Source organism: Fusarium flagelliforme (genome assembly GCF_020744385.1).
Source record: "Fusarium flagelliforme strain FIESC 12 MPI-CAGE-AA-0113 chromosome Unknown B0J16scaffold_1, whole genome shotgun sequence".
NCBI lineage: Eukaryota > Fungi > Ascomycota > Sordariomycetes > Hypocreales > Nectriaceae > Fusarium > Fusarium flagelliforme.
This window is the reverse complement of record NW_025763503.1, coordinates 3,796,381-3,820,164: the sequence shown is the minus strand read 5'-3', so window position 1 is coordinate 3,820,164 and position 23,784 is coordinate 3,796,381. Positions and strand designations below refer to the sequence as shown.

General features: G+C 48.2%; 9 protein-coding genes across 9 annotated transcripts; 7 read left to right on the top strand and 2 right to left on the bottom strand.

Moving 5' to 3' along the window:
* Positions 1-74: 74 nt before the first annotated feature.
* Positions 75-4,490, bottom strand: B0J16DRAFT_328518 (uncharacterized protein). The gene is made up of 4 exons (XM_046126237.1): positions 3,983-4,490; positions 2,192-3,873; positions 497-1,873; positions 75-432 (listed from the first exon to the last, which is right to left on the bottom strand). The coding sequence occupies exons 1-4, from the start codon at positions 4,326-4,328 to the stop codon at positions 325-327; spliced, it is 3,513 nt and encodes a 1,170-aa protein (XP_045989204.1). The 5' UTR covers positions 4,329-4,490; the 3' UTR covers positions 75-324.
* A 2,233-nt stretch (positions 4,491-6,723) lies between these two features.
* B0J16DRAFT_313887 (uncharacterized protein) lies at positions 6,724-7,480 on the top strand (the record flags this gene model as incomplete). The annotated part of the gene is made up of 3 exons (XM_046125155.1): positions 6,724-7,154; positions 7,283-7,363; positions 7,423-7,480. 3 exons carry the CDS (start codon positions 6,724-6,726, stop codon positions 7,478-7,480), a joined length of 570 nt encoding a protein of 189 aa, XP_045989203.1.
* Positions 7,481-9,489: 2,009 nt separating this feature from the next.
* B0J16DRAFT_378012 (uncharacterized protein) lies at positions 9,490-10,202 on the bottom strand (the record flags this gene model as incomplete). The annotated part of the gene is made up of 3 exons (XM_046130891.1): positions 9,490-9,939; positions 9,987-10,106; positions 10,170-10,202. The coding sequence occupies 3 exons, from the start codon at positions 10,200-10,202 to the stop codon at positions 9,490-9,492; spliced, it is 603 nt and encodes a 200-aa protein (XP_045989202.1).
* A 1,612-nt stretch (positions 10,203-11,814) lies between these two features.
* On the top strand, positions 11,815-13,323 carry B0J16DRAFT_328512 (RNA polymerase Rpb7). The gene is made up of 4 exons (XM_046126236.1): positions 11,815-12,463; positions 12,516-12,596; positions 12,647-12,816; positions 12,872-13,323. Exons 1-4 carry the CDS (start codon positions 12,215-12,217, stop codon positions 12,888-12,890), a joined length of 519 nt encoding a protein of 172 aa, XP_045989201.1. The 5' UTR covers positions 11,815-12,214; the 3' UTR covers positions 12,891-13,323.
* Positions 13,324-13,714: 391 nt separating this feature from the next.
* Positions 13,715-14,732, top strand: B0J16DRAFT_378010 (Pyruvate/Phosphoenolpyruvate kinase-like domain-containing protein; the record flags this gene model as incomplete). Its single annotated transcript, XM_046130890.1, has 5 exons — positions 13,715-13,877; positions 13,927-14,019; positions 14,073-14,098; positions 14,149-14,416; positions 14,467-14,732. 5 exons carry the CDS (start codon positions 13,715-13,717, stop codon positions 14,730-14,732), a joined length of 816 nt encoding a protein of 271 aa, XP_045989200.1.
* Positions 14,733-15,248: 516 nt separating this feature from the next.
* Positions 15,249-16,805, top strand: B0J16DRAFT_22249 (HSP20-like chaperone). Its single transcript, XM_046123012.1, has 3 exons — positions 15,249-15,563; positions 15,621-16,146; positions 16,200-16,805. Exons 1-3 carry the CDS (start codon positions 15,458-15,460, stop codon positions 16,516-16,518), a joined length of 951 nt encoding a protein of 316 aa, XP_045989199.1. The 5' UTR covers positions 15,249-15,457; the 3' UTR covers positions 16,519-16,805.
* B0J16DRAFT_22237 (SGNH hydrolase-type esterase domain-containing protein) lies at positions 16,802-18,182 on the top strand. Its single transcript, XM_046123011.1, has 3 exons — positions 16,802-17,366; positions 17,424-17,482; positions 17,533-18,182. The coding sequence occupies exons 1-3, from the start codon at positions 17,093-17,095 to the stop codon at positions 18,121-18,123; spliced, it is 924 nt and encodes a 307-aa protein (XP_045989198.1). The 5' UTR covers positions 16,802-17,092; the 3' UTR covers positions 18,124-18,182.
* An 805-nt stretch (positions 18,183-18,987) lies between these two features.
* B0J16DRAFT_22136 (uncharacterized protein) lies at positions 18,988-19,838 on the top strand. Its single transcript, XM_046123010.1, has 3 exons — positions 18,988-19,236; positions 19,365-19,625; positions 19,687-19,838. The coding sequence occupies exons 1-2, from the start codon at positions 19,098-19,100 to the stop codon at positions 19,607-19,609; spliced, it is 384 nt and encodes a 127-aa protein (XP_045989197.1). The 5' UTR covers positions 18,988-19,097; the 3' UTR covers positions 19,610-19,625; positions 19,687-19,838.
* A 1,110-nt stretch (positions 19,839-20,948) lies between these two features.
* On the top strand, positions 20,949-22,980 carry B0J16DRAFT_313880 (autophagy-related protein 22-like protein; the record flags this gene model as incomplete). The annotated part of the gene is made up of 2 exons (XM_046125154.1): positions 20,949-21,273; positions 21,332-22,980. 2 exons carry the CDS (start codon positions 20,949-20,951, stop codon positions 22,978-22,980), a joined length of 1,974 nt encoding a protein of 657 aa, XP_045989196.1.
* Between the last annotated feature and the right edge of the window lie 804 nt (positions 22,981-23,784).

Here is a 23,784-nt window from a genome sequence, read left to right as displayed (position 1 = left end):
CTGACAGGTTGTAATGGTCGGATTCATATAAATTTAGGACATCTTTAGAACAGATTTTCATACCTTAGACTAGTTTATTAAACTTTAGACGTCATTATTCACATGCAGTGGAGATTTGTGTTCTCATGATGAAACCTGATTCATTTCCCATCTACTCCATCTATAGGTACAAAGAGGGCGGGTATACTATAAGCCCAATCAATCATCACGCAAACTCCCAAAAATCCCCGCCCTCTTCAAACGAAAGATTTCATCCAGGACATCTGTTCTTGACATCCTAACTGATCCTTTTCCTTTCCATTAACAAAAACGCCAGATATGATTTTACAGATGCTTGCCACCGATGAAGTTGGACCATCGGCGGACCTCGGCGGGAATGCCCCCGGAGCGGGGAAGCTTCTCGCTCATGCATTGAGCAAAGAGGATAGCGGTCTAAAATTATGATTAGTTTATAGTCCTTTAGGGGCAGGTTATGGTGAGTTTATCAAAGACTTACCTGAGGCTCCATGAACAGAGGGACGCCGAAGTCGACGGCATTTCGGCGCATGACATAGTCGACGTCCAGAGTGGTCTTGCCTCGGGCCTGAGCAAGGTTGAAGCATCCACGGATGTCGTACTTCTTGAAGACCTCTCGGAGAGCTCGCTTATCCTCCTTGGGGAACTCAATGACCTCGACCTCGACCTTGGTCTTGGACTTGGCCTCGATGAACTCCTTAACCTCAGGGCTAGCAGCGTACAGCTTGTAGCCGAGAGGAGCGACGTAGTCAACAACCTGGGTCAACCAAGGCTTGTTGACGTTACCACCGAAGAGAAGACCCTCACCAGGCTCGGGCATGCGGAAGTTCATGGTGGACTGGAGAGAGGTCCAGTAGGCCTCAACAAGATCCTTACCGAAGCAAGCAATCTCACCAGTGGAAGACATCTCGACACCCAGGAAGGGGTCGGCACCAGCAAGACGGGTCCAGGAGAACTGGGGAACCTTGGTGGCGACGTAGTCACGCTTCACAGCCATGAGATCGGTCTTGGCGGGAACATCCTTGCCAATGAGGGCCTTGGTAGCAACATCAATGAAGTTGGTTCCGAGAACCTTGCTGACGAAGGGGAAAGATCGAGAAGCACGGAGGTTGCACTCGATAACCTTGAGGAGAGGCTCACCACCCTCGGGGTTCTCGGCCTTGATGATCTGCATGTTGAAGGGACCGGTGATCTTCCAAGCCTGGGCGACCTTCTGGGCAATCTGCTTAACACGCTCCATGGTGGTGCTGTCAAGGTTGGCAGGGGGGAGGACAAGGGTAGCGTCACCAGAGTGAACACCAGCCTGCTCAACGTGCTCGGAAACAGCGTGGAGGATAAGCTCTCCGTTGGAAGAGACACCGTCGACGTCGATTTCCTCAGCTCCCTCAATGAACTTGGAAATGACAACGGGGTGGTCGGGGGAGACGTTGCTGGCAGCCTCGAGCTTGTCCTTGAGGTCTGCCTTGCTTGTGATGACAGTCATAGCAGCACCAGACAGGACGTAAGAGGGGCGGACCAGGACGGGGTAGCCAACCTCCTCGGCGAAGTCCTCAGCAGCCTTGACCGAAGTAAGCTCCTTCCAGGCAGGCTGATCGATGCCAATGCTGTCAAGAATCTCAGAGAACTTTTGACGATCCTCAGCCTTGTCAATGTCCTTGGGATCAGTTCCAAGAACATTGGCTCCACCAGTCTCCTGAAGTCTGAGAGCGACGTTCTGAGCAAGCTGACCACCAACGGACACAACAACACCCTTCGAGTTCTCAAGTTCGTAGATATCCATGATACGCTCGTAGCTCAGCTCATCAAAGTAAAGCTTATCAGCTTCATCGTAATCAGTGGAAACGGTCTCCGGATTGTACTATCGTTTAAATTAGCATATGAGCATGGTAGAAGCATGTAAACGATGAAAGAGTTGAAGAAAACAAGTGAACAGTTGAGTCCGGAGTCCGGGTCGGAAAAGGGGGTCCCGATGTCCGGACCAGTACCGCTTGTACACTTCACTGGCAGGTGGGTAACAGAAGAATTGTCCTCTAAAGCTTAGGCTACAGAAATAAAGTAGCCTAAGTGCTAGCCTAAGCTAGCATAAAGTGACTAAATTATTTCGTCCCTTACGCTTTTGGAGGCCAATTCTTCTGATTCCCTGGGGAATGGTAAGGGAGGCAGATATTAAACTTACGTTGATCATGATAGTCTTCTCGCCCATCGCTCGAAGAGCCCTGGTAGCGCTGACAGCGCACCAATCGAACTCGACGGAGCTACCAATTCGGTAAACACCGCTACCCAGAACCATAGTACCCTTGTCCTCGAAAGTAACATCGTGGGTAGAACCGTTGTAGGTGGTGTAAAGGTAGTTGGTGTTGGCAGGGAACTCGGCGGCGAGAGTGTCAATCTTCTTGACCCAGGGGTGGATATCGAAACTTTTGCGGGCAGCACGAACCTCATCCTCAGTGCTCTTGACGGCGTTGGCGATCTGTCGGTCAGAGAAACCCATCTTCTTGGCACTGAGAATCTGATCTTTCTTCAGGTTCTGGAGGCCACCAGCCTGCTCAAGCTCACGGGTGCAGTCAACAATGTTCTGGAGCTTGTGGAGGAACCACTTGTCGATCTTGGTCAATTCGTGAACCTTGTCAACAGAGTAGTTCTCGTGGAGCATAGCTTGACCAACAGCGAGCCATCGGCGGTCGGTAGGGTTCTGGAGCTCGAAGTCGAGGTCCTCGAACTTGTCACCCTGGAATCCGACGAATCGGGGGTCAACCTGTCGAATAGCCTTCTGGAAAGACTCCTCAAAGGTTCGGCCAATAGCCATGACCTCACCAACTGACTTCATGGCACTGCCAATGTCACGCTTGACGTGCTGGAACTTGGAAAGATCCCATCGAGGAATCTTGGTGACGATGTAGTCAAGAGATGGCTCGAAGTTGGCGGTTGTAGTCTTGGTGACAGCGTTAGGAAGCTCGGGAAGGGTGTGTCCGAGACCGATCTTGGCAGCAGTGTAAGCCAGAGGGTATCCGGTAGCCTTGGAGGCCAGAGCAGAGGATCGAGAGAGACGGGCGTTGACCTCAATGACACGGTAGTCGAGACCATCGGGCTGGAGAGCGTACTGGACGTTACACTCGCCAACAACACCAAGATGTCGGACAATCTTGATGGCAGCGCTTCGGAGCATGTGGTACTCCTCATCACTCAGGGTCTGACTGGGAGCAACGACAATGGAGTCACCAGTGTGAATACCAAGAGGATCAAAGTTCTCCATGTTGCACACGGTAATACAGTTGTTGTTGGCGTCACGAACGACCTCATATTCGAGTTCCTTCCAGCCCTTGAGCGACTTCTCGACAAGGATCTGAGGGGAGAGAGTAAGAGATCGAGCGGCCATGTTGCGGAGCTCCTCCTCGTTGTTGGCGAAACCGGAACCCAGACCACCGAGAGCATAGGCGGCTCGGACAATAATGGGATATCCGACGGTCTCGGCGGCCTCGAGAGCCTCCTCGACAGTACCGACGGCGATCGACTTGGCGATGGGGATGTTAATCTCTTCCAAAGCCCTAGCGAAGAGGTCACGATCCTCGCTCAGCTCCAGAGTTCGGACACTGGTACCGAGGACCTTGACGCCGTACTTCTCGAAGAGTCCGAGTCGCTGCATCTCAACACCGAGGTTGAGGGCAGTCTGACCACCGAAGGAAAGGAAGATGCCGTCAGGCTTCTCCTTCTCGATGACATAGGAGACATACTCGGGGGTGACGGGGAGGTAGTAGACCTCGTCAGCCAAGCTGTGGTTGGTCTGAATGGTAGCGATGTTGGGGTTGATGAGCACAGAAGCAACGCCGGCTTCCTTGAGAGCCTTGAGGGCCTGGGCGCCTATATTTGTTGAGAGTCAGTTTCTGCATGCGCTTGTGGGATATGATATTTTTGGTGAGTCGCGGGGTAAGTCGGTGAGATTTTGGCATGCAAAGAACTGTATACTAACCTGAGTAGTCGAACTCTCCAGCCTGTCCAATGGCAAGACCACCACTTCCAATGACAAGAACCTTCTTGACATCGACGGTCTGGTGAGGCTTGATAACTCCACTGTCGAGGTAGGCCTTGGGGTTAGGAGCGTCTTGAGCGGCGGAGCTGTATCCGCGCATAACCTTGAGGGTTCCCAGGCGCTTTGAGTTGGCAGGTCGTGTAGCAGCAATTGAGACTCGGCACGCATTGGCAAGAGGGCTCACCGAGGAGAATGAGCGAGAGGGCAAAGCTCGCGGGACCCTGCGTCCATGACGGAGCAGGGCCGGAGCTCGACCAGCGAGAGTGGTTGCCAGGTTGAGAGGCATTGCAGCGGATAATTTGCACGTATCAATGCAAGCTGAACCGTCCCGCTGGCGAGGTTGCCCTTCTTTGTCCCGAATTAAGGGTCGAGGATAGCGATGTTTGTGAAGGACACAAGAGACGGTAACTCTGTGGAATGATTTCCAGAAGGAGAGGGGAGAAAAGAGGCAGGGCGGCCACTCTTGAAGAAAAATGGCGGGCGGTTCGATGCCGCTTGATAAGATAAGAGGCTCCGAAAATTATTCTGTGTGACTCCAACCAAAGATGTGACGCAGCCAATCCTTGGGTCCGATTTAGTCTAGTCTAGTGCTCAGATACTGATGATACCTTAGAGAGACTGGGACTGGGACTGAGACAAGACTGCCCCAACATTTCGGCCGTAGTGAGAAAAAATTAAACCAAGATTCGATAGAGATCGTCTGTCACTAGCGGCTCTCTCAAGGGTTCTTCGTGGAGTATCCAAGGCTCATAGCTCCAAAGTTGCCAGATTGTTGTATTTTGTTACCCCAATTGGGGTTTCTAGACATGAATCCCAGTAATTCATTGATCGTATCTGTCTATTTTGTTGTGTTTGTTTCTATATGAAGCTCAACCTACGCACTATACAGCACCTGCAGGCCCTTGCTCATCCTTGCTCTGAGCTCCCCGGATCCAGCTAAGCTTATGGGTCCGGTTACGGCGACCGGCCAGGGCAGCTTCTTTGAACCCTGGTACTGGAGGGGGAAAAAGCCAGAAAGAGACCAGGACACGGCAGACAAACGGCTGTCAGCAACAAGGAAAATAATTCTACTGGTGCTAACATACGTCTAGAATAATTGGCGACTTCTTTTCGACCCATTGAAAAAAAGACGAAGCGACCAATGCCGTGTTGGATATGTCAAGCTAAGATAGCTGATTCCCCGGCATCGGCGGCTTGAGCGGTATCTCTGTCCGCCTATCCCGCCGCTATTCGGCGCTTGAGCGGTAGCAGGAGCCGCTGGCGGAAGTTTCTGAGTCATGAAAGAGATTCCGAATGTCGAGGCCATGTTTGCTTCAACTGCCGGGTCATGATAGACAAAATTTTCCAACATGATAAGACTCTCGACTCTCGCGATGCTGTCATGATGCTTCATTTTGAGCATATTGTTTCTTTTTCAAGTTGTAAAACTTACACACAGGGTGTAAAGAACTGTGTTCATTTTCACCAACCTTATGGTTTTCCCACAACGCAAAGAAACTGAAAATGTCCATTGCTTTCAACCAACTTAAACATCCATACTTGGCTGGCTTTACCAGCGAAGAAACGCCGAAACCCCGAGCCCATATTCTCTTCCATCGGATATCATGATAGCAATCGAAGTTTCCATACATACAAAGTGGCCCAGCAACCAAGATCGTCCCATCACCGAGAGTTCCATACTACCCTGTAGCTCCATCAACGCACAAACCCCGAGCTTTCCCTTACACGCCATTGGTCAACTGAAAACAGCTTACTCATCTTCCATCTGAAATTCAACCTCACCACAATTACCATGTCGGTGAATAGAACAAAGGGCAAAGGACCAATTCGATTTCAAAGCGAGATAAAAGACTTAATGATTAATTACCACTACATCGATGATTGCTCATTCATAAACACAATAGTTGGGCGCTGTGGTTTGCATGAGTTGCTCATTGACCTCAGACCACAAGCAGAGGCTGATACAACAACCAATCTATGGCATCATGTTTGGAAAATCGCCGAAGAAAAGACTACTGAAAATGCCTCAGAAGTGATGTGAATACAATGAAGTCTATTCAGTTATTGGGCTTGGCCCCCTCTTCTGGAATCATCTGTCTGCCACCGTCGTCAAGAACAGCTCATCCAAACCATATATATGCTCGCTTATAATGCTAAATTTAATCTTCGAATCCGGATTGGTAACCTAAGAGCTACTCAAACATATATTGGCTTAGAAAATTTGGGAAGAGAAGTCTCACGAGTTTCCATGAGGGGGTATGCTTAAACAAAATAGTTGCTCAAGTCCATTTGACAGGAAACGCCAAACAAAGCAGCAACAAAGCATATGCTGGATTTCCAGAAAAGACAACAAATGAAGCAGCTGGTAACAATTACCCAACAAGAATATTGACTTTATGGATATTTGTTGTGCAATAATAATCATAACTGGCTTTACGTACATTAACTGAATGGCAAACACAACTCATTCTCAAACTTACTCGAATCACAATTTACGTCCTGGTTAAAAATTTTATCCCTAAAAAGCCAATACTGAAACACTAAAAACCACAAGTATAAGAGTACTGCTGATTACCCACTCCGCTCTTCATAATTTCCCATCACAAGATATCATCACCAGACATCACCACAAGATACCATCATCACGAGATACCCACGCAGCCAGCAGTGGAACCGACATCATGGAGCTCTTGAACAGCATCCTACTCTTACTATTTACTACCAAGTTAGTTCTTAGTTTCTACTCGGTATTCGCCCCGATCTCCCTTCTTCCCAAATGGACCCGTGCCTCCGAGGAGGACTCTTCGCCTAAGCTCTGGAACCTATATCTGGTCCCAGAACTCCTGTACATCGTTTTTGCAAATCACCACAAGTTCATGGTGTTCAAAAAGACCGACGAGCCCAACGCTTTCCCTGTCAGCAGCCGTACCAGCACGGGCGGCTCAGTTGACGACCCCTTCGCCGAATTTGGTATCCCCTCGTACTTCAACTATGTCGAAAGTGCGAGGCACGGGGGTGTAATCATGGAGGAGAAGCCAGCTGGATTTACCCTGCTGGACAAGAAGCCTTGGGTGCCGGCGGATCTCAACTACAGAGATGGCCACTCGCAGCGGTACATTGAACAGCGGTGCTAAGGCCAAGGCCGCAGTCAAACGAGTGATGAAGCACTCGAGTATATTGCTGGTAGATACCCCTTGAACTACCACAAAATCAGTACTCATACTAATGAAAATTGTCCAGATCAACATGTACATACGAACAAGTGTCTCTGGCGGTTTTACTTGGAGTGACAAGAGGAAACCTGAAAGAACGACATACAAGGTAAAGCATCCCGATAACAAGTAAACCCGAAAGAACATGTACTGAAGAACATAACCCAGAATGAAACGAATACACACGAAAGCCAAGAGAACAGCCGTTTTGCTTTTAGCTAACTAAGATTGGAAGAGACTTGGAAGAGTCCTTTGAGAGTTGGATTTAGAAACCCGTCGTATCCCAGATTGAATAGTATAAACAGCAACCACTACGGGTTCCTAATGAAACAACTTTTGCAATCACCTGTTTATCCATCGTGACCACCTGGAGGATTTTCATTGTTACATGCAGTGTGTTCACCATGACTCTGACCCGAGATCTATATTTGTGCCTTTTAGTGACTGGATGGTCTTATATTTAGACAAAGAACAAAGCGAGTCTCTAAAGATACCAGAGGCAACAATAAACCGGGTGGTGTCTGTCCTTGGAACAAAGGATATGTCCATACGATAACTGCCTGGTCTTTGCACATCAGACGTCAAATATAAAGCTATCAAAACCCCTAGTCGTTGCCGAGAAATGTCTTGGTTAAACCCAACTAACAAACTATCTAACAGAGAAGTTCAAACTATTCAACCCTCACTCAATACTCATCACTATTCACCAAAAACATCAGCCAGCATTTTCACCATGTGCTATCAGGTATGTAATTACGATTGTCCACACATCGGTCGAGAACAGGTCAAGTGTCGAAGGTTCGACGAACGCCGCGAGGCATGTCTACGACCCCTCCTCAACTGGCTATGCCCAGTCAAAATCTGTAACGAGACTATAGAGGGCGTACAGCGACCTCGCAAACCCTGTAAACCTTGCAGAGCCAAGCTTCTTGAGCAAAGAACTGAGCTCCAAGTTCCCTCTGATATCTCACGGGAGGTTTAGAAGACCTCGCTGACATCATCGGAGAAACAGGAGCAAAGACAGGTTGCCCCCCCTAGCCCCCCTCTTACGCTGAGAGAGGGCGGGAACTCAAAAAGACGACGACAGCTACGTGGCAATTCCAGCCCTCAGCTACACCGAAATCATCCGAACCACAGACGCCCACGTCCGGCTCGGCCACTCGGTCGCCATTCTTCTCCAACACGCCGAACAAGGCGAAAGCAATTAAGCTTGAACCGTGTACGCCTAGGTGGGCAACAGAAGAATTGTCCTCTAAGACTTAGGCTACCATAATAAAGTAGTCTAAGTGTTGGTCTAAGCTGGCATAAAGTGACCGATTTATTTCATCTCTTATGCTTTTAGGGCCAATTCTTCTGATACCCTGAGGACGCCCCATCACAAGCATGAACAAGGTCTACTGAGTGCCACAGCCAGAGAGTCCCGCCAGGGTCTGCATCTCTAACGGCATTCTGTGTGGGCTTGGCATTCTGCGTGAGCCTGGCGAAGAGGAAGAGACTTGCACTAATAAGAGTATGTCGCAGGTTCGATGGGGACAACTTCAATACCATTCTGCGAAGCGTCGCAGTTCGCTCGAGATACAGGTTTGTCATGTATGACGACGAGCCTTGATTCAAAGAGCAGACCAAGATCCTGTTCTGTCAGTGACCAGGCATCATTTCACCATGGAGCAGCAGATACATAGTACCAAGCAGCAAGACAAAAACAAACAGTTTACTCCTGAATCCATAATCCTGTTGACTTGTGATGTGAATAGACGATGTTGCTACATGCTTGACCGATAACTGCTAATTTAAATTGCAAACAACACAACTCCATACACCTCGTACAATGTTGAGCTGGCCAACACGGCCAGACCATCTTCAGACCCTCCTTTCTAAACATGCATGCTAGTTTTGATATAAATCTCGAAGCAGCCTAACGGCCGTATAAGCAAAGAAGACTGCTATTAGGAACGTCAAGTGCGTGAGTGAATATAGGGGACGAGATCACCAACGCCACCTTCTTTCTGGTAGAGGGATGCCCACGACTTTATTACATCCACCGGCTTCACGACCGCTTCATTTGGACATCCCGTGTTAGTCACCGATCGACCATGTCTGACATGTTCTTACAAGTCAGAATGTGGGTTGTCTCGATGTTGAAAATGGTCCTATGCACCGACTCCTGGCGGGTCGCTTGTCAGAAACACCATATTGTTTAGCGCCGGCACCATAGTCCATAGTAAGGCAACAGCTCTATTGAGCCTTGCCATTCTTAGCCCTGAACTTCTCAATCTCGATCTGGACCTTCTTGCTGACACGAGCTCGGAGCTCAGGTCGATATCCGAACTTGAAGAGAATTTCAAGCCACACAAACATGGGAGCTAGAAAGACGGCCTGGATAAGGTTGTCGAGCAGAGCGGGAGCACGGCCCTCATACTTTCCATGACCGATGAACTGGAAGATCCAGCAGACGATGTGCACAGCCAGAGCACCCTGGAAGGTTGAGTCAGGGTTCTGTTGGCGCAAATAGTTGACGAAAGCTGCTCCACCCATGCAGAAGATGGCCAAAAGGAAGCCAGCAAAAGGCTCCAACAGCAGATAAAGCAGGGAGTAAAGACTAGCAGCAATGATGCCAAGATTAAGCTCCAAGTAAGGAACAGTGAGCCACTCCGGTGTGGGGACGAGAGTGCCGCTGTATGTGGCCTGTAAAGTGGTAAGCTGGTGTACTGAATTCAAGTTGACAAGCCAACACTCATATGACCCAGCAACGAGGTGGGGAGACGAACCAGAGAGAACCCCGAGATGAGGATGAGGGGAACGCAGACCATGTGAATGGCAATATTGACAGAATTATGGTGGTAAGCACCATACTGAAAAATGTTAGCGAGTGTTTTGACATATGGTGAGAAGATGTAGACTTGAGCCAGACTTACAAAGGTGAGATGATGTTCAAGATCCAGAGACATGGTGGCTAAAACTTTAGCAGAGCAAACGAGACGAGATGAGACGACGGCTGTAGTAGACTGAAGGTGGAAGAGTGACGCGAATAAAAGTTTATCGAGTCGCGATCAACCAGACAAGCGACTCGACTCAATGTGGTCCGTGAGTTGAATTATGCAGTGCTTGACGATCTGAGACTGCGGTTGTGGATCTGAGCTCAAGGTTGAGAAATAGCCAAGGCGACTGGAGAGATATTAAAAGAAGCTTGGTAGCCGTAGCTTGACAGATAACGTTGATGCCTGCCCCGTGGTGCGATGTTGAAGTCGACTACAATTAAGGTATATGACCAGGTTACCTCAACTTTAACGTCGAGTAGCGCGAAGTAGCACAATCCAAGACAGTCAGAGAAGGTGAATGGAACCCCTTTTTTGACAAACCGAGGCTTGTAATGCAGACTAGACTAGGTAGTCAGGGGATGCGCGTTTGGTGCAGGAGCGATGCAGGTGGAAGAAGCAATAAAGAATGAGTGGCAGTGAACGAGCCAAGAGATGAGAAGTAGAGAAAAAGGAAGTTATCCAAAAAAGACGAAATAAGGCGAGGCGAGACGAGGTAGAGATGAGACGGGGGAAGAAGGTGGGCGGCTTAGTACGATAAAGCGAATGAGAGTGATTGAGTGAGGTGGCTTTGACTTTGGCGTTGGCTTTGGCTTTGCTGAGCTGTTCATTCTTCATGTGCTTTCCATTTTTGCGAGACTTCTCCTACCCTCCACTGCAATAGACCCGCCTGAATTGCACCGCCGCACCTGCCTCTGTGGGGCAGAGTCCTGTAACTTGGAGCCTCCTTTTCCTTCCAGCCCCTGACCCATGTCAGTAGTTCCTTCCAGCTCGTGTGCTCATCTCCTTAACTTGGACAAGGACCCAGACCCGGCCGGACCCTTAGTTTATAATTACCGCCAAGCGGAAGGTACGAACCGTAGAAACAGTCTACTGTACGCCTTCTTTGTCATTGCATTGGTTGAAGATGCTTAAGAAAGCACTTTCCCCTTGCAACTTCCCCAGATTTTGCTTGTATGCCGGATTTGTACTTTGGTAGCAACAAGGTTTCACAGAGACTTCCATTCGCTTCCTGCCACCCATCTGTCTTTCTGTACTGTGCCATTGTAATCGTACCACAATCCCAGTTCTTCTGGAAGACGCGACTGCGAACGGCCGAGACCTCCACTACCAAGTTTCGTTTATTGACTTGCAGTAATTATCGAGCTGCTTGCGCGCCGATTATTTTAGCGACGTCGCTTTCGTTAGTGACTTCTTAGGTCAATAGTTAAGCTGCAAGTTCCAATAGCCCATTTGTTTGTTTCCATCAGATCTTTGTTGGCTTATACCTTCAAAATAATCTTTTCATGCCATAATATCAAGCTTCAATGTTAACTCCAAGATACCGAAGTTACCGAAAAAAGACTATAAATGCTTTATCGATACATGCATCAAGTTGTATTTTCCACCATGTTGCACATACAAGAGAAGGCAACCTGCTCTCCTACGCCACACGTGTGGCTGAACAGTAACCAAGCTCTGATTGGACAGAGTTCATACACAGGCATTGGCCAGCTCAGCCTCGTCCAGAATGTCCAAACTTGCACCTCACTTCGCATTCTTTGTTACAACGAACCTTGAACCTCTTTGCGCTCGCGTCAACAAGGTCAGCAGTCGGAATCTGACTCGACACGCAAAGGTCTTTTCTCTTCCGCATCATTTCGTTTTCAGCTTTCTTCAGCGAAAGACGCGCTCTCCAAAGCTACGCCGACCTGTCGCTACTCCCCGTAATCCGTCGCACGCGCTATCTCAGCATCTGCTTCTCCATCGATCGCATTAAACCTCTGCCCGGCGGTACTTATTAGCTTAAGCCTCGCTGTATTGGATCTATATTTGTTCTCGCTTGCAGATCACGGACCGTGACACGACGCCCAAACGATCCCGTTCAAATAATACGATTATCCGTCTACTATCAACATATTCGTTTCTTCTAAATAAATTGCATCATGTTCTTTCTCTACAACTTGGAACGCAAGGTCACCTTGCACCCTTCTTTCATGGGTCGCAACATGCATGAGCTGGTTACAGGCAAGCTCCTGAAGGATGTCGAAGGCACATGCGCTGGCAGCTACTTCATCATCTCCATCATGGATGCTTTCGAAATCTCCGAAGGCCGAATCCTTCCTGGTCTCGGCATGGCTGAGTTTACCGTGGGATATCGCGCTGTGGTATGGCGGCCATTCAAGGGCGAGACGGTAAGGCTATCACTACTCAGGATTGATGATCCAGGAGTCTGACTTGACTCAGGTTGATGCTGTTGTCCATTCTATAAACCCTCAAGGTTTCTTTGCCCACGCAGGACCTCTGCAGCTCTTTGTATCAGCTCATGTAGGTTTCTCTCGGCTGTTACAATACGACCATTCTAACACTTAGCGCAGTTGATTCCCAATGATGTCAAGTGGGATCCCAACGCGACACCACCTCAATTCACCAACAACGAGGATACCGTGATCGAGCCACAAACGCACGTGCGTGTGAAGATCATCGGTACCAGAACAGAGGTCGGCGAGATGTGGGCTATTGGTAGCATCAAGGAGGATTACCTGGGGTATGTTTGTTCCAGTCAATGTTATTGGATTCTGTTTGCTAACTGCTCTTTCTAGATGCCTTCAGGCCTCCTAATTTTGATGCGATATGGAGAGAAGTTGGACTCGAAAGTGAAAAAGGGGTTTATCAAGCGCCAAGCATGATCAGACCCGACAATAGATGCCACCAAACCACAGGCCATCACAACAAAAGCTTTTATTTTTTGCGGCAAATTTATGAACTGCCTTACCAGGCAAGGGTACCATTGCATGCTGCAGCTTGAATAGGAGACTCATCAGCAAGACTCATCGGCTGTTCAAGCCAAGCAGTGCCACCACATCTGGACCCACCGCACAGTTCTTTGTAATGGATATATAGGGTGTTTAGATAGCCCAAGGTTGAATGTGATGGGCGCAGTTTGCTATAAAGGAAATAGGCGTCGGTTCTGGCTTATTTCGACAGCGAACGATTAGACAATTACACGCAAGACGTTGCACTTTGCAAAACATATAATAAAAACACAGATACCCGATCACGCTCAAGTTTCTGCGCCCTATGAATGACTACTGCCCGCCCTGCAACACAAAATTCTTAGAATGGCCAATTGCATGCCGCGAAGATAGGTGTTGATTTCCTGAAGCAGGTTGATCTCCCCCACGAAACCCCGCAATCTATGTCTCCCCGCTTGGAAACTTGGGATGGGACCGGGGAGCTCCGGGGAAGTGCATGATATTCGGTCTTATAAATTGGGCTCTCGGGGCTTGCTTCTCCGAGAAAATTGACTTTGTGCATTGATTATCGATTACCCTTACAAGAGCTCAAACATAAACAATATGAGTAGAGTATGGACTTCAACGACATTGCGAATACGACCAGCTTTTACAACCAATACACTACGACTACGGAGCATAACCAGAAACATGTCTGCCATGCAAGCGTCCAATAGACTACGAACATCACTGCTCGAGGGAAAGAAGGCATTCGGTGCTTGGCAGATGCTTCCTGGGGCGAACGTATCACGGGTACTAGCAAGATCAGGAGTTGACTGGGTGCTAATAGACTGTGAACACGGCAACATAGATGGTAAGGGCTCGTTCACTGTGACTTCCGACAAAGCCTGACGTTTGTTTAGATGGCGCAATGCACGACGCCGTGCCAGCTATTGCGGCACTAGGGGTTTCGCCTATCGTGAGACTGCCTGATATGCAAGGATGGATGGTAAAACGTAAGATTTACACAGAAATTTTGAAGTGAAAGAGCAGGATTGACATTCCTTAGGTGCACTTGACAGCGGAGCCCACGGTGTAAGCATTGATGATTGGAAGATCGTAGTATCAAGACTGACTTTCACAAGATCGTTGTTCCATTGTTGAGAACACCCGAAGAGGCGAGACAGCTTGTCCAATCGGCCAAATTTCCCCCTCAAGGCAGACGAGGCTTTGGGTCTCCAATTGCTCCCGAACGATTTCATCCTGAGCCAACCTTCACGCAGTACCTTCAGCAAGCGAACGATTCTCTCCTAACCATCGTTCAGATCGAAACCAGGGAGGCACTTGAGTCAATTGATGAGATTGCTGCTGTAGACGGGATTGATGTGTTGTTCATTGGACCTTTTGACCTAGGTAAGGCACCTGAGTATCCTGGGAAGCCCAAAAGTATTAATACACGACAGGAAACGCCATTGGCCACCCTATCATCGAAGGAGTCATGGCCTCGGAACTGAAAGATGCCATTGCCAAGATTCTTGCTGCTAGTCAAAAGGCGGGCAAGAAGACAGGAGTATACTGTACAGGAGGAGAACAAGCGAAGGCCTATGCCGATCTTGGATTCGATATGATGAATGTGGTGACAGATTACACGTCTTTGGGGCTTGTAGTCAAAGAGCAGCTCAATTTTGCCGATGGAAGAGCGGCGCCGGCCAGAGGAAAGGGATACTAGAAGGTATAAAGTTGAACTTCAGTCCTTCTCTGCCTTGTCCATTTGAGCTTCGACTTGCTCGACTGTGAATCGGTGCATGAGTTTGATAGCCTTGCCCACACTCTTAACATTCTCCTCTGGAGCTGTGGACTTGCTGATGTGTATCTGGAATTTCATGTGAATAATAGAAAACTCAAAATCAGTTGTTCTACTTACTACAGGCACGTCAAAGTCATAGATTTCCCTCCATTGCTTAGACTCGGGCTTTGGAAGGTCAACATTCACTTCTGTATAGTCGAATGGCCTTTTATCCCAAACATCAGATAGAACATGCTTGGCTTGACTACAGAGGCCACATGTTTCGCGAGTAAAGAATGTTATCCTCGTTGAGAATAGAAGACGACGAGTAGCAAACATGATAAAATGTGAAAGGTTTATTTATAGAGTAATGGTCGCAAATATATAAACAAAATGTACAATAAAAATGGCCTGAGATTATAGATGAGATAATGATCTAGTCCTAACACGCATAGCAACCCCGCATCGAAAAGGGAAGGCGGTCAGGCCATAGCTGGGCTGTTTCCAGTGGGCATCGTCATCGCCTCCATGGGTGTCAGAGCTTGAATTCTAGAAGCTCCCACCCCACCAGAGTCGGTGATAACCAAATTCCCCTTCTTCTCTCTTATTTATACTTTGAAAATCTTCAATTCAAGCTTGTGGAGCACGAATCTAAAACTGCTAGCAAAATGGCCCAAAAGTGTGTCCATCAAGGTTGTGGAAAGGAGTTTACGGACCCTGATGAGAAGTGCGAGTACCACCCCGGTCCGCCTGTTTTCCACGAGGGGCAGAAAGGTAAGCTTGATTAAGAAACACCATATGATGATCTATATGCTGATTCGCTGCATAAAGGATGGAAGTGTTGCAAGCCTCGAGTTTTGACCTTTGATGAGTTTATGGAGATTCCGCCCTGCACGACAGGCACTCATTCGACCACCGACAAGCCGCCTCAGCTGGAGGAGAAACCTCAGCAGGACGATGCGGATCTCGTCAAGAAGATCGATGCGCTGAACGCTGCGACTCCCTCGCGTGCACCAATTCCGACTGCTCAGCATGCTCCCACCCCGCCTCCCCCAGCTCCAGAGTCGGAAGACGACGACCCCAGTCTCGAGATTGCCGACGGCGTTGGCTGCAAGAGAAGAGCGTGCGGCGCAACTTATAAGAAGGGTAGCTCGAGGGACGAAGAGGAGTGTATTCACCACCCAGGTATCCCGATCTTCCATGAAGGAAGCAAGGGCTACTCCTGCTGCAAGAGGAGAGTGCTGGAGTTTGACCAGTTCATGAAGATCGAGGGATGCAAGACTAAGAACAAACACTTGTTTGTGGGCAGCGGAAAGAAGGATGGCGCTGATAGCGAGGAGATTGTTTCTAACGTCAGGTGAGTTTATGTCTACTGGATAAGATTGTTTTTGTTAATGCTAACGACCCCAGACATGACTTCTATCAGACCCCCGTCAACGTTATCGCATCTTTCTTCTTGAAAAAGATCGACAAGGGCACGGCCAAGATCGAGCTCCAGCCCAAGCAGCTGAAGCTCGACCTCGCAACATCCGACTCGCCTCCCAAGCGCTATACCGCCGACATCCCCTTATACGGTTCGATTGACCCAGAGAAGTCAAGCTACAGAGTGCTCGGCACGAAGTTGGAATTTGTCCTGGCTAAATCTGATGGCGCCTCGTGGCCAGTGTTTCGAGGCGACGAAGCCCTGACAGGTGAGATCCTGCAGATTGGTCGTGCTGGAAGGGCTTGATAGCAGCAGCTATCAACAACGAGAACATTTGAGAAATACCATCATTGGGAGTTTATGTGATTGATATGGCGTTGATGAAATTTTAGATGAAAGCATTCCTCAATGCAGATGTTGAGGACCCAAAGAATGGACTAACGAGAGAGATGAACGAGAGAATAGAATAAGAAGAACATTTACCACGGTTTATTGTTTACAGCTCCCTAGCTCATTATGGGAAAGCAGAAACCGCATTTCTTTGTTTAAACATTTACATGGGCGAGTCACTTATGAGGCTGTGCTAACAATGTTTATGCAGCCCGTCTGAGTGACAGTCACAGGTGCGTGATTTAACATTAGTGAACTGCAGGAGAACATCGTGAACCTTGCATTGGAATGTTTCATCATGGATCAGCACTCGGAGGATGTGGAACCCTGGGCATTTTGCTGACAATTAGACCGACAACAACCAACAGCAAAAGAATCGACAGCGATCTTCTCACTGCAACTTTAAATATGTGGTCTGATACCCAGAAAAAGACGCTCTTATTCCGAGCCGTCCTTTCTTAGTAGAATACTGGTATTTTCTGATATCGACATGTGGTACACCTTTTTGTTCTGTCTTATAAGTATAGCTCAAGCTGGAGATATCTTACCACGACAGGACATTCCGCAGATAGCTAGAAACGTTTCTGGTTACACAGCTTATGATGTATTAAACTACACCAGTACTAACCTTGACGATTCGCCGAAAATAGAAGTTCCATTGCGTATTCTTTGTGTTGGAGATTCGATTACTGAAGGATGGGGCAGTGATTTCAATGGCGGTGACGGAAATGGCTATCGACTTTCTCTTGCAGAGCATCTATCTCGTGAGTTTAATTGGATAAGGAGATGGCTCCTAGAAACCTGTATTGACTCGTATATAGGTGAAGATGTTGTCTTTGCTGGTACAAGGCACCGAGGATCAATGGAGGATAGTTACCATGTAAGCCTCAAGCTCAGAGACAAAGACGTCATACTTAGACCGATTCTTAGGCAGCATGGTCCGGAAAGACTATCCAGTATATAAGCGATCATGTCACAGAATCTTTGGAGCAGAGACCAAATGTTGTTCTTCTGCATGCTGGGACAAACGATATGGACAGACGATCTTCGATCTCGAAAGAAGGCAGCGATCCGAAAGGTGTCGCAAAACGCCTAGGTCAACTTATCGATAAAACCATCAAATACTGTCCTGATGCAGTAATTCTCGTCGCGATACCTCTATCATCCTGCGATGGATTCAAGTCTAGATCTCCGGAATACAGGGCCATGATCCCCGAGGTTGTGCGGAAGCGTCGACAAGAGGGAAAGCATGTTGTTACCGTGGACTTTAGCACTTTTGATTTGAAGGATCTAAGAGACTGCTTGCACCCTACAAATGAAGGTTATAGCATTATGGGTGATTACTGGTATGACTTTTTGACACAAGTACCGGAGGGATGGATTAAGGAGCCTGTTGGGGATGATCCAGAGAGAGGGGATGACAATGGAGTTGGTATGAGAGCAGGGATAGATATAAGGTATACTTGGGGTATCGGTTTGTGTTGGGTATTGTATTTCTATGCCATAGAGTGGTTGAACTGATATATACATTTGATGCTTAGTTAGAAGTTGTGAGAATCAGCCAATACTTGGAGTCAATGTGAATGAAGCTTCATATCCTGGATAAAAATGAGTGAATATTTATGTAGAATAGACGCATTCAAGTCGCAATACTATTGGAATCGCACATCAGCATGAAAGGTAAGTCTGTAAACATGACGAATTCACGAAATGTAGACCAAAATCCAATCCCACTCTTGTCCGCGATATTAATGCAAGGTTCCTGATAAGACATGATTCTTTCACCCGTGGCCGTGGAAATGAAAGGCATTGGAGAATCGATAAGTTGAGTCCCCCACATTAAATTACCAAAGCTGAACAAATTCGGATACGTAACCAGAGACTGAAAGATGGCTTCTGACTGGCTGCGGTCGCTTCTGCCATCATCACACCCTCTGACCTCTGCTGTCACCCATCGCACGTGCTTGGCGTCTTTGATCTCGGAATGCCCTGTAGAACCTGCATTTAGTGACCTTTGATCACTGTTTTAGTAGGGTTTAGTGGATTCTCTAGGCGATCTTGGCGGTTCTCTTGGGGCTTCTTGTGTAAACTGATAAGAGAATCCATTTAAGTGATAGTCGCCCAATTGATATCGCTCAGTATCCGATAGAGATAACGGCTCTACGTCCAAGTACTGTATTCGTACATTGTACATGTACCTGTAGTTGTACCTGACCATGATGCCATGGTAATCACTGCCTGTTCCTTGTTCCTTATCAGAGATGGTCTCAGGCATGGGAGCAAACAAGCTTAACTTGATGACTGTGCTGTGTTGTGTTGCCCTTCCGCCCGGTGACGACTGCTATAAGTTGTAGTCATACCCTGGGATTCGGCTGACGCCTGAACGGCCGACTTTTATATCACAATCAGAGTCATAACCTCGACAACAACTTGACCTTGTACAAATCTTTTTGATCACATCGTTCAAATACACGCATTTCGAATAATCAACAACAATGTCGGCTGAAGTCTCTCATGGTCGTGGTGGTGCTGGCAACTTCAAGCATGACGATACAGAGTACGTCGACGGAGAAGTCGTTCGTACTGGTATTGTTGGAAGCCACGGTGATGGCGCATACAGCGCAGGACGTGGAGGTAAGTAACTATCGATATTCTGTTCCGGTCATATGCTGTTACGACTGTGTTTTCTTCCGCAAAAGCCTACCCTACGTTTACCCATTACAATCAAAACCAGTCTGCTAACAGAACTTGTTCAACAATAGGTGCCGGAAACATTGGCGATGTAGGCACACCTACCACCGAGCGAAAGGATCAAGACATCATCCCCGAGACTGCGATCCGACCGAGCCAGGACGGCCGAGACTTCCACACTGGCCGTGGAGGTGCTGGCAATGCTCAAGTTGGTACTCCAGAGCGAAAGTCAGAGGAGGAAGAGAAGACTACTGCCAAGACCCCCGTTGGTCTGGCTGACAAGCTCAAGTCCAAGCTCTTTGGCCACAAGAAGTAGATCTGGATGAAGCTGGGTACGATGGAGGAGGATATGTCGTTTCTGGGCAGTGTTGTTGTTGATATTGGTTCTTTCAGAAATACCCCCGATGTCATTGCTGCTCTCGTGAATATCTGTAAATCGGTTTTCAATATTCACCGTTTTATTGCGCATGGTCCTAAATGATGACCTTGAAGCCAACGTGCCCAGTGACATGAGAGAAACGCCCCCCCGCATCTTACTTCGAGCAGGTCTGTCTGACCTGCATAATAAAGATCTGACAGCTTCAGATCAAAAGGCTATTGAAGAAAGACTCGGTAGTAAGCCGTAATATGAACTTATCGGTATGCAGGTGTCAAAGGTACGTTGGGCTGCCACGGATGACGTTGATTTCTATTATCTAGTGGATATTCAATTATCAAGGATCATCCCTTGTTGTTATGTCTCCAGACTCCCGAGATCCAAGTCTCCACTTCCCCTCATTTCTTGACTTCTCGTGAGTCAAGTTCAACTCGGAGAGCGGAGTGCCTGTGTCTCGAGACTCCGCTTCAAAATTCAAGCTGCTGTAAAGAGAGAGTCGATATTCCAGGATCGGCTCTAAACTGTGGGTTTCCTCAATCCCAAGCCCGAAGCTAAACCAATTCGGCATTAAACAGCTGCATCTCTGAACTAAGAGAAACTGCAAGCACCTTGTTAGTGCTGAAATGATCATTAAAGACCCTGATAAGAGCCCAAATTGTTCAGGGATCGTCCAAGGTGGCCTTGATTATGCTGGCTTACAGCGATTCCGTAGACGACAAGGCCCAAAAGTAGCGAATAGGCATTGCGATAAACACACATTGCCGAGTAATTATTGTCTCGTTAGTCTTGGTTTCTAGCATGGGAAGGATCTTTTGTTGGTTCGAAGGCGTTGTGCTATTAGAGGATGCGACGGTGATATCCGTCCCTGACCTGGTTTGGTTCTTGGTGCTGGCCAACTTTAAGAATACAACTGTGTGCCGTTCACTCAATATTTATTGTGACACTTTTCCTACTCTCTCTCACTTGGTCTCAGCATCATCGGGATTGTTGCGCGCGCGATTGCTTCAACGATATCGAGTCTATAGATTCTTCCTATATCCGTTTACTTCCCGCATACCGACAGAGTACATGGAGCGCTTTACAGCTTACCAAGAGCAAGAAAAGCTCTACGTTTACTGGAAACCGTTTCAATTGCAGCAAAATACGACCTGGCGTTGAAATATCCCACTGTATTTTATACTCGCTCACCTGTCTCGGCCGGGTGACGACAATCACGTGGGTCTGGTGAGATCACGAGTGCGACATACATACCAGGTACCGAAGCTCACTGCAGGCAGCTATGGCGCCAAACCTTCAACCTCAACCTCAACCTCAACCTCAAACTCACCTTCAGCGTCCGCAACTCAAAGACCATAGGCCGTGGTCAGGACTCTCCAATATCTCTAAACGGTCCTTTAGATCCTGCGCCACTTCTGCTTTCGAGGCTGACGACGAGCGTTCCTCCAGCGACGGCGATATGAGCCCTCGCAATAGCCAGTCTGGCTTGCGACGCCCAATTGTGCCGCGTCATTCTGGCCATGACGCTCGCCCGACGAGTCGAAAGGAACTTCTGGGATGGTACGCATATGCGTTCGCTGCTGAGACGTACGTGATTTGTGGAATCGGTAAGTTCAATTACAGAGCTTCTGTAGATGCGACCCACCGCTAACACTCATGGCCCAGCCTCATTCATACCTATACTGCTTGAAACTCTTGCTAGAGAGAACGGCGTGCTGCTTTCAGACCGAAAAACACCATGCGGATCAAGTGATAGCAAAAATGAAGGCGATGGCCAGTGCATTGTCTGGGTGTTTGGAATGGAGATCAACACCGCCAGCTTCGCAATGTACACCTTTTCAGTGAGCGTCTTAGTCCAAGCGCTGCTGGTTGTCAGTATCAGCTGCGCCGCCGACCATGGAAACTACCGAAAGAAGCTCCTCCTCAGTTTCGCTTGGATTGGAAGCTTCGCGGTCATGTCCTACATCTTCATCACCAAAGACAACTATATTCTCGGCGCTCTCTTGACCGTTATATCCAACACGTCGTTTGGCGCATCCTTTGTATTATTAAACTCTTTCCTCCCACTACTTGTGCGATACCATCCCGATGTTATCGAGGCCAATGTTGCTACTACCCCGGATCTCGGCAACTCGGACTATGAGTCGCGTCCTCTAAACGAGTCGGCAGGTGAACTCGAGGCACCAGCAGTTACAACAACTTCGCCTCTGTTACTTCCTGAGGACGGTGAACGATTAAAACCCACGGCAAGCCATGCAGAGATAACGTCCAAGGAGCTGCAACTGTCAACGCGCATATCAGCGATCGGAATTGGTACTGGATATATCGCAGCACTGTTTTTGCAATGTGTTTGTATCGGTGTTCTCATCTCATTGCACAACACTACATGGGGCCAGCGAGTCGTATTATTTATGGTTGGAGTCTGGTGGACCGTTTTTACTATTCCTGCAGCGATGTGGTTGCGACCCCGTCCCGGACCCCCCCTAGCAGACAATGGCCGAAAAGGCATCATGGCGGGACTCGCATACATTCTATATGCTTGGAAGAGCCTGTTCAGAACAGTCCAGCAGGCCAGACGTCTGTTGGATATTGTTTTATTCCTCGCCGGATGGTTTCTTTTGTCAGATGCCATCGCAACCACGTCATCGACTGCTATTCTATTCGCCAAGACCCAACTCCACATGAAACCGTGGGCGCTCGGTATGATCAATGTCATTTCAACTCTTGCAGGGGTATTCGGTGCGTTCGGATGGTCGTGGATATCGCGACTTTTCAATCTCCAAGCCCATCAGACCATTCTTGTCTGCATCGCGCTGTTTGAACTGATTCCCCTTTACGGCTTATTGGGATACCTTCCATTTGTCAAAAACTGGGGCGTTTTTGGACTCCAGCAACCATGGGAGATGTATCCCCTGGCTGCTGTCTACGGAGTTGTCCTTGGAGGTCTGAGCGGTTACTGTCGTTCCCTATACGGCGAACTTATCCCCCCCGGATCCGAGGCAGCTTTCTATGCACTTTACGCAATTACCGACAAAGGCTCCAGTGTTTTTGGACCGACGATTGTGGGAGCAATTATTGACAGGACTGGTACAATACGTCCTGCTTTTTGGTTTCTCGCAGTTTTGGTTGGCTTCCCTGCACCCCTGATATGGTTCATTGACGTTGAACGTGGAAGACGAGAGGGCGCCAAACTCGCAAACTCGATAACAGAGTCGACTGAGCAAGAAGAGGATGAGGATGATGAAGCTGAGCGTCGTGGAATGCTGGCGGATTATGAGCGAGAACAGGAACACTATGAGCGTGCAGGTCGTTAATTTCGCGGACTGTTATTGGATAGCATAGCGACGGCGTTTTGCTGGATGATCAGTTATGTCATTTTAGTAACTTACTGTATCCGTAAATGGATGTAGATCATACCCGGACAATAACTACATACCGATTCTGGATAATAAGTTATAGCAAACACATATCGCAATGGAAAGATGAATAATCTTTCAAACAGCTCGTTGTACATTAAACATACCTTAGCACTTACATCCATGTTGCCGGTGATGGTCAGCTCCCGGCCCCCGTTTGATCGGAGTTCTAGAAGGGCGCTTCCCTGTGCGGTTCTATATCCGGGGGAAGTTAGCATTGGATGCAAACACGGCGACCCTGCCCTTTCCTGCCTTTACCAGGTCGGCTACTGGCTGACCTGCAGCCCTCCTTCCGTCTTGAAACGGCAAACGGCGCTTACCCAATACTATGTATACCTACCGAAGATATCGCGTCACTTATCGCGTCTGCTCTATTATCCACTTTCCACTTTCCCTACCTACCTTAGTAACTTCCAACGTCCAACCACCTCGAACCCAATTTTCCCTCGGCCTCCTACAGACGACGGAAAGGCGCCAAGTCTCGCATCGCATCGGACAATAGGCTATAGCCAAGACTCGTCTTGACGCGTTGGGCAGGCCTGGTGTAACTCCCTTCCTCAGCTTAGGTGGCCCCATTGCCAGATCAGTCACGTGACGCTAGTCTCTTTGTGCTTTTGGCCCGATTCTTAACGTTAGTTCTTCCGCAGATTGCGACGTTGCTCACCTAGACAAATCGAGCCGTACGTGCACAGGACATCGCAC